General features: G+C 38.3%; 1 protein-coding gene across 1 annotated transcript in view; it reads right to left on the reverse strand.

Annotated features, from left to right (window-relative positions):
* Positions 1 to 241: 241 nt before the first annotated feature.
* Positions 242 to 9,112, reverse strand: part of LOC142343182 (uncharacterized) — a 118,389-nt gene continuing 109,518 nt past the window's right edge. The window contains exons 7-10 of the mRNA XM_075394886.1: positions 7,184 to 7,296; positions 6,599 to 6,935; positions 5,760 to 6,052; positions 242 to 495 (exon numbers count right to left, since the gene is read on the reverse strand). Coding sequence (XP_075251001.1) covers positions 357 to 495; positions 5,760 to 6,052; positions 6,599 to 6,935; positions 7,184 to 7,296 — 882 coding nt within the window. The 3' untranslated portion in view covers positions 242 to 356. The remainder of the gene's footprint in view (positions 496 to 5,759; positions 6,053 to 6,598; positions 6,936 to 7,183; positions 7,297 to 9,112) is intronic.

Raw genomic sequence — 9,112 nt, forward strand, 5'->3', positions numbered from 1 at the left:
TAACTTCTCTCACTCAGAAAATATTAGTTCATATGGCAATTTTACTCTCTTTCGCTTTTAGGTCAAAACATCGTCTGAACGAATAGTACTTCCGGTAAAAAAAACCTTAACAAAACCAATACTCTTCTTCGAGTCGTAAAAAAACCTTAAGAAAACCAATACTCCTCTTCGAGTCGTAAAAACCCAAGAGCACCGCAGTATAGCTCGCACAGCTTACAGCTTCGCAGCTATAAAAAAGAAACGCGCTTAAAATCATATATTTCGAACAAAGACGTTGAATAAATTGTGATATCCAATAGAACAGAAGTAAACAATTTTCAAAAGTAAACTAAATTTCCAGCAATTAGAATTTGATGTCATCTTTTCCTTGAGACAGTTTTCTTTCCTTTCTTTTTTGAAGATGCAGAAGAGGAGGCTGACTTGCTGTTGTTTTTAGTACATTTTGGACAGTACCACTTCTCAGAAGTCGGTTCCATCAGAATGCCCAAACACTGCCTGAAACAACACAAACCCATCATCCCTAACACCCCTCGATACCGTCCCGGGTAAGAGACGAACATTATTGTAAATTATTCAACTGTATTATAAAATCACTTTTTGTTGAAAATTGTTTTTCCAATGAGAACATTTTTGTTCAATGACCCTTTCCCTGAATTTCTCAAAAACCGATTCCCATTTCACAAATTATAATTGTACGGCGTAGTATTCAGTTTTGTTTTAATTTGAACAATAATTCAATATGTTTTAAAGTTTTCCAGCATTAGGTTGAATTCAACTCAAATATTATGTAGTCTAGCGAGGGGGCTGTAGACTAGATAATACTTTATGGGAGGAAAAATCTTCAAAAAAGGAGGGGTAGGTACCCCCGACCTCCAGCGTACTAGACTGAAGCTAACCCCCCTAGTGAAATTACTACCTTAAAACAAAGCCGAAAGATTGCCCTATGATAGTCGCAAACTAGTATGTTGAAAACATTAGTAAAAAAGATAACTAAAGTTAAAGATAACGAAATTTCCATTCAAATGTCACGCATCAATGCCTTCAAAGTAAAAAAGCCTTTTAGTTAATAATTATCAAGTTAAAATGACCTCTATTCATTTTCAGTTAATTAACATTCTCTATTTAGATTTGATGGGTAATCAAAGCAGTTTTTTTCGTGGGTGAGGTAATTCAGGTATGATGTATCAAACAATTGAATTGTATCTACACACTTATTCTAAGAGGCTAACAAACGACAAAAAATGCTAAAAGTCAGCTAGGGAACCGCGTATCGCTCATTGATTTCTTGTCGAGCGATCAAAATGGTTGCAACAAAAAAAACAGGCGGATTACAAAAAACTTGGTTACAGCAAAACAGGCGGATTTGCTGTAACCAAAAAAGTCAAAGTCAGCAGAAAAACTCCAACGCTACTTTAAAGCAAACGGATTTAAAAATACAAAAACCAAACCTCAAAGATCATTTTGAATTATAAACATACCCGGTAAATTGTCCGAAAATAGCCGCCGTTGATTCCCATAACCAAGATGTGGATTGAAAGAAGAGAAAAAACTTGTAAAAAATGATTTTTGTACCGAGAATTTTTAAGTGTGAACTGTTTTGATGTCATTTTGGAGCTGAACGTACTCCTGTTTCGTTGTGCGACCACACAGGGGCTAGTATCAATACCAATAAGCAATAGAGATGATATCCAAGAACAAAGTTCAAGTACCGGGCATCTAAAATTGGGCTTTATCCGGTTTCTATTTCTGATTTCGCTTTTTAACACTGACTCTGTTCATTTTTAATTGCTTTGCTGAACAACTGCTGTCAAAAAACACTTTTAGCAGAATGAGAGAAGAGTGAAACTAGCCTAGAGAAGTCAAAAAGATTTCACGCAAAATGTTGAACAAGCTGTGAACAAAGCGGAAAACTTTTTCTCGACGAAGTAAAAAACATAGCAGGACAAGTCCTGACGTACATTTCAAAGAATTTTCATTGACTAAACAGAAAACTAGACCTAGAACGGACAATGAATGGATTGACAAAACCATTTAAAAAATCCAATCCAAAAGATCGGAAAAAAAGCTTGTTCGAAAATACAGTAAAAATCGAAGTGAAATTGCCGCATGTGAACAACAAACCACTAGCGAGAAGGCGAATTTTTGTTCAAACACAGTTTTCTCACTCTACTTTAAAAATAGAGCGAAAAAATGTGAAAAAAACGCACCAGTTTCGGAGCGCTTTTCATTTGACTTTTAGTATTAAATTGCCGCCAATTGAGTTGAACTGCTTGAAATTGTGAAAGACAGAGGACTTTAGATCACGCAAAACGCAGAAAGTAAAGGGCGTAAAAGTCACTCGAAAAGTCAAAAAACGGTCTCAAGCGAAAATTTTGCATAAAAAGACACACACGTTTACAGTAGTTGCTTCACTTCGAGAGCAATTAATGAGCGATATCCTGGTCCTTAGTTTGTATTTTTGAATTCAATAGAAGATCGGATTTTAATGACAAAAATTCATTTTTATTGCACTATTGGTTATGTACTAATACAGCCCAAACGTTCGCATACGCGGTCGCTTCTCTTTCAACTGTTAGCCGAATTTTAAAATTTTTCAATCATTTAAACTTCATTTCAAATAATTAATGAGTAGTACGCCAGGGTGTGCGCAGTAGTAGACAAACCAACATTTAGAAAACTATATTGTTTTTCTTAACTAAACAAAAGTCATCCAACTTTTGACCTTACAAATAAACTTCCCCTAACTAATGACCCAACTAAAGACCTTACAAATAAAATTCTACAGCAACATTAATATAAGACCTGACCCTATGTGCGCAAAAATTAACAAAACATACAAAAGCAAATAGAATACTTTTTTCCAGGATTTAATGCTTTAAGAATCCCTAAAAATAACAACCAATCGCTAAAAAAATAGCGTCATTATAAATGAATGACAAAGCAAAAAAGAGGCAAAACTAAAAAATTGGCAAATAAACAAACTTTGAAAACCAGCGGCGTCAAACTAAGAGAACCTCATAACTATAAATCAAAACCCTCAACCATGGCATAACATAAAATGTTTAAAGTCATGAAATAGTGTTCAACAGTTCTAATGGCTGAAGAAGGGACAACATAACTACAAATTAAGGCACGTTTCACAAATTCGCTGAAAACTTTTAAATACAAATGTTATCTCAGTGGATGAAAACGGTAGTTGAAATTTGGCGCCAAAAGATTACTTAAAACAAGCAGCACTAGAGGGTCATTTAGAACTGACTGTTGATTTTGTGACTAAGTGGAAAGACCACAACAAAAACACTAATGAGCCAAACATCAACCTTTATTTTTCGAAAATTAGGTGTCAAAAACTTCAAAACGATTGGTGTGATCTCAAGCTACTAACTAGATTCAACTATTACTAATTAGAAACCAATAAAATCTGCCAATAAAGAGATTAGGTGATAAAACAATAATAAATAGAACAAAAAACATAACCGACTAAAGTCGGGCGAATCGCTCCAACGAGCGGCGAGCGGGGGGATGGTGGGGGCAACGGTGGGAGGGTTTTCAGGCAGCACAGGGCCCTTGCGGCTTGAACGATGTCCAGGGGTGAGGATTGCAATTGGGGGGGGGGGGGGGCTGATGTGGGGGAGGTGGAGGGAGGGGGTGGTGTGGAGGGAGGGGGAATGTTGTGGAGGGGGAGTCAACCTTTAAGAACCGCTCTTCACACTATAAGTATAAATCTCCAAAACAGTTTCTGTGAATCGCATACTTGGAGACGAGTGAGCTGAAAGGCTCTAAGAGCACTTAATGCCCGATGGACGTTCCTTGTTTATCCCGTTTTTGAGGACGAAGAGTCAAATGGGTCAGACAAAATCGGTCAAGCAAAAAATCGCATAAAAAAAGAGCGACAGGACTAAAACAATTGCTAACTTCGTTTGAGAGCAAATAACAAAACAGTAAATTTTTTTAAAATTGACAAGCGTACAAGTCAAAGAAAAAAAAACAAATAAAATTGAAACAATCACTTCGACCAATTTGGACATTCTTAGCAACGGATGAGAATTTTTATTAAGGACACCAAGAGATAAGATAACGAATTGAGCAAAAAAACAGGTAAAACCTCAAAAATTTGATATCTCCTTAAAGGAATAAAAGTCAAACCCTAGAAAGAAAAGCTTTCAACTAAAACAATTGAAACGAACGAAATAAATCACATTAGCTACCTATGAGACCTTACCTTAATCAGATTAATCGATAAGATAACAAAAAGTACAACAAATAATCTCAAAACAAATACTCTCAAGAAAATAAAAATATTTTGAGTACAAATATTGTCAAAGTCATGAAAACTAAGACGCACAATATCAAACCTTTGAGTAAGCTCATTTGTGCCTGATTAGAAACCAATGATACCGTCATTAGTGATACAAGGTGATAAGACAACAGATATTAAAAAAATCAAAATTTCTGTAATTTTTTATGACAACAAATAGTCTCAAAACAAACAGTGTAAACGAAAAGCATTGGCTGCCCCTCAATGACTTCAACTAGTTAAAAATAGGTACCATTAGAAAACATATTTATCATATTAATGGCACTCAAGAGAAGAAACACTAAAAACAGCAGTCAAATTGCAATTCGCTTTCATAAGCCTAGAATTTGTTAAAATACGAACTTCTCACTCCACTTTATATGTACTGGGGGAAAATCACACTTTGAACCAACTATCCTTTTTGCTCCCTTTACCATTCAGAAGTGATTAAAACCACCACTCTAACTTGACTTCTCACTGACGTGAAAAAGCCGACAAATGCGTGAACAGATCTTAAAAAAGACACAAAATACAATGCAAATACTTTGGATTGTAAAAAAAGGAGAGTGCCTAAAAACAGTCGTTGAGAGGCTGACGGCGGCTGTTAAAAAATATATACAACCAACTAACATTGCGCAAATTGCTCTCAAACGACTGGCGATTGGTTGCCTTCTTCTGTAGCCAGCGGCGTCTTAGGGAGAATAGCCTGAGCTCAATTGAGTGCGTGAGTCGTAGAGGCGGATGAAGGGTGGGGGAATTGGCAAGGGCGGTAGACGCGGTTGATTAGGGGTGAGGGGAGGAAAATAACAAAGAAAGAAAACACGCCAAGCTTATAAGAACACAAAAGACAGCTAGAGAAAAATTGTAGTCCATGTCAGGTCTGTTACAAAGTTTTCATCAGAAATTAAGCACTCCTCAACTAAACATGAGAAATATGAAATTGGCGGACGTCGACAATAAATAGGAAACTTAAAATGGCGTCAAATTATTGAAAAAATGAAAGAAATGAAAAAAATTTGAAAAAAACTAAGAATTAATCTCAAGTTCAAGTCCAGTCAAGTTTTTCTCACTTTTCGCAAATTGCATTAGATTGTTACCCAAAACTATCCAATAGGAATAATCGGTAACAAAAACCAGGAGAAGAATAACTCTTGACACTTAAGCCAGCTTGGACTTAGAAAACGGTAAATTTTGACCAACAACTAAATAAAATGCGTCTCCATCAATTAATTACCGAAATAAGCAAAAAGTCAACTCAATTTAAAGTCTAGAGGTCGGTTTTTTGCATTTTTATTATTTCAAGTCGGAAATTCGTTGAACTGTAAACAACATAAATCATTGCTTTATATTTAACTGTCTCCCTAGAGCAGCCAATTGTTCGACATATTTTCTAAGCTTCAGCGGCCAAAAGTCGCCACAGAGAGAATCGAACAAAGCAGAAAAAATAACAACAAAATCTCACCAGTGGTACCAGCCATCACACAAGTCACACCCAATCATCGGACTGTCGAAGGCGGTGTCCGGCAATCCACACGCGGGACAGATCCACACTTGCTGGTCAGCAGATCCCACATCCCCAATGACGTCAGATCCTGGTAATCCGTCACTTCCTCCTATTTCATCAAAGGCACGAGATGCAGGTCTGGCGAAGTCAGATGCCGAAGAGGTGTTGGATGCTGAGGTTACTAGGTTATAGGATTCAGCCGGAGGGTGGTACTCAGGGGCTGTTCCCACTAGAGGCGGGAGGTTCGGACTCTGAAATGATCTCAGTGCTGTACAACTATCGCATTTTCATGTAACGAAGCTGACTTGAATTTAAATCATTAACAACCCAGAAAGTTCGAGTGTCACCGCGTATGTACAACAATCTTCTGTATCCCCAAGGTTGATGTCCGGCTTAGATCTCTATGGTACAAATGAAAACATTTATTTAGTCCATTTTAAGGCAAATTTTCTCAAAACGCGTAATTGATATCATCACAGGACTTGAGTCAGTTCAACGTTAAACAGAAGCTTACTCTAAAGCGATGATCATATTTTACAAGAAATTACTTCAGTGCAAAAAGCAGTAGAAAAAAATCAGCGATCATCTGGAATTTCTATTTTTCGCGTATCTTAATTGCCTGGCTCGTGAGGTTAGTTTCAACACTCGCTAAGTGTTTTCTGGCGTACATTCTACCTCTGACGTTTTCTTTCTACCTTCTATATCTTTCGTACAAGTAAGTCGCATCAATTCGAATGGCTTTTTAATTAAGCGCTGTTTAGTAACCGTTCAATTTAAAAAGTGGGTATCATACGAACCGTGTTAGTAAAATCGCAATCTCTGATTCCCACTGGTGTAATCGGAGACTGCAGATCGCCAGAAGCGGCAGCTGGCAGAGGCGCCTTGATACTTAGACTCTGAACCGAACTGGACGTCGCCTGATGCATCATTTCTGCTTTGGCTAATAAATCACGCATGCTCTGTTCTTCTTTCTGTTTCTTAGCTGATTGTGGTTTTTTAGTAGACGCTGGCGCCGATTCCAAGACAGTGGGAGTTTTGGGTCTCTCTGGTGAAGGCGAAGGTTCTGACTTGATTTCAGGAACTTTGACTGGTTCAGAGTTCTTGCTAGTTTCCCCACACTCATTGCCTATGGTCCTGAAACAAATATTGATAGCACTAACTGAATCTATTGAGAAACTTATAACACAGACCAGAGATAGAACATACTAATATTAGGTAACGTTTAACAGATGGAATTGAGGTAAATTAGATGTTTAGATGTAACCGAGGGATCTTGTAACTGTCCGTAACAAAGTTAATATTTGTCAAATAAACGAAATTCCATCCATATTCTTTTTTAAAATTAAGAACTAATATTTATAACGGTTTCGACCTCAACTTACACGCTCTTTCCTCCAAACTTGAGAATGAGTTTTGGTAGAACAGGCACCATCCCATCATCTTCATCGCCCATCAAACTCTCCTCGTCCAATTCTTCCACCTCCGCTAGTAGTTCCTAGAACAAATTCTACCTCCAGCACTATCTCATGTCGTTTTCAGACAGAAATTACCCCAACCCTGGCTGGAACCGTAACTTCATTTTTACAATAAAGAGCATTGAAAACGACTGAAATGCGATTGTTTAATATATAGATACAAAAATCAACTAACGTCGGAAAAATTGCTCCTGACAAACATCGGAAAAATTGCTCTTGACGAACGTCGGAAAAATTGCTCTCGCGGCGCATTTAATTCAGGGAGCTGTAGCCTAGATAAATTTTTCTTTATGGGTGCGAAAACATCAGCCGAAGGTAGGATTCGGCAACCCCGACCTCCTGAATCGGTTTCCGTCACCTCGACGGAGGTATTGACCATCAGCTATCAGAGCCTTATCAGCGATTCTCTAACAATCGGTTTGGTCTGAACAACAAACATTATTTCGGAGTGAGAGCAAATCACAAATCAAGAAGAAGTGCTAGAAAAAATCACTTGAGAAGTCAAAGATTATCCTGGAAGAAAAAGCGCAAAACGGTCAAGCAAAAAAGTTGCAAAAAAACAGCCGGTAGAATACCGGAAACGACTCGAAGTGTCATGCATTAAACGAGAGCATCAACACGAAAATATATGAACCATCAGAATGGTAGACATCAGAATCGAGAAACATCAGAACGTATTTTAGAAAAAGCAGACAAAATTTTTCAGTTTAGGGGAGTGGGTAGGTGCTGGGGGAGGTGGTGGGGGTAGGTAGGTCGGGGCAGGTAGGTGGTGGGGGGGGGGGGGCAGGTATGTAGGTGGAGGGGGAGGGGAGGTAGTTGGTGGTTCTGCAGTTAAGACAAGTAGGGACTTATATAGGATCAAAAACCGCAAAATGACCTCTTCGCCTTGAATATTATGAGCAGTTCCTAATTACTATACATTACAAACTAAGCTACTATTAAAGTCTAATGTTCGAAAATAGAAGTCAATGCTTGTAAACAAAAGTCAAAAGTTCCAGTCACGACTTCAGCTTAAAAAAATCTGTAGAATCTAAATAACATAAACATAGCCAGTAGAATACCGGAAACGACTCGAATCGTCGTGCATTATAATCTCTAACCTAACCCTACCAAAATCAGAACATGCAAATAGACAAGAAAAAAAAACAAAAGTAGCCCAACAAACCACATTGAAATGTTTTAAAAACGCCAATTTCTTAGGTGCGGGGTAAGATAGTTGGGGTGGGCGGGCAGATAGATCTGGGAGGTGGGGAAGTGCTGGGGTAGTTGGGGGGGGGGGGGGTAGGTGGGGTTAGTTAGGTGAAGGGAGGGGGTAGCTTGGGGGGTAGGGGTAGGTGGGGGATGGGGAATGTTGGGGCGTGGGGTAGCTAGATGAAGGGAGGGGGTAGGGGTAGGTGGGGGGTAAGTTGGGTGGGTAGGTGTTGGGGGGGGGCAGATAGGTGGTGGGGGGGGGTTGTGCGGTGTAGTTGAGATAAATAGGGGTGACTTATAAAGGAACAAAAATCTCGAAATGACCTCTTCACCTTGAACATAACCAGCAGTTCCTAATTACTATTTATTACAAACGAAGCTACTGTTAAAGTCCAATGTTCGAATACAAAAGTCAACAATCAAAAACGGAGGTAAATGCTCGAACAGAAAAAAGTCAAAAATCAAGTCGTGAACTAACTTGCTTCCTGCTAAAAAAACATAGCCGGTAGAATACCGGAAACGACTCGAATCGTCGTGCAAAATAATTACTACCCTAACTTGGACAAAATCAGATTAACTAGAAAACACTAGAAATAACAAAAATAGTAGACCAATATAACATAAATAGCGTTAAAATTTTTTCAG

Source organism: Convolutriloba macropyga, chromosome 7, assembly GCF_964194025.1.
Source record: "Convolutriloba macropyga chromosome 7, txConMacr16.3, whole genome shotgun sequence".
Lineage (NCBI taxonomy): Eukaryota > Metazoa > Xenacoelomorpha > Acoela > Convolutidae > Convolutriloba > Convolutriloba macropyga.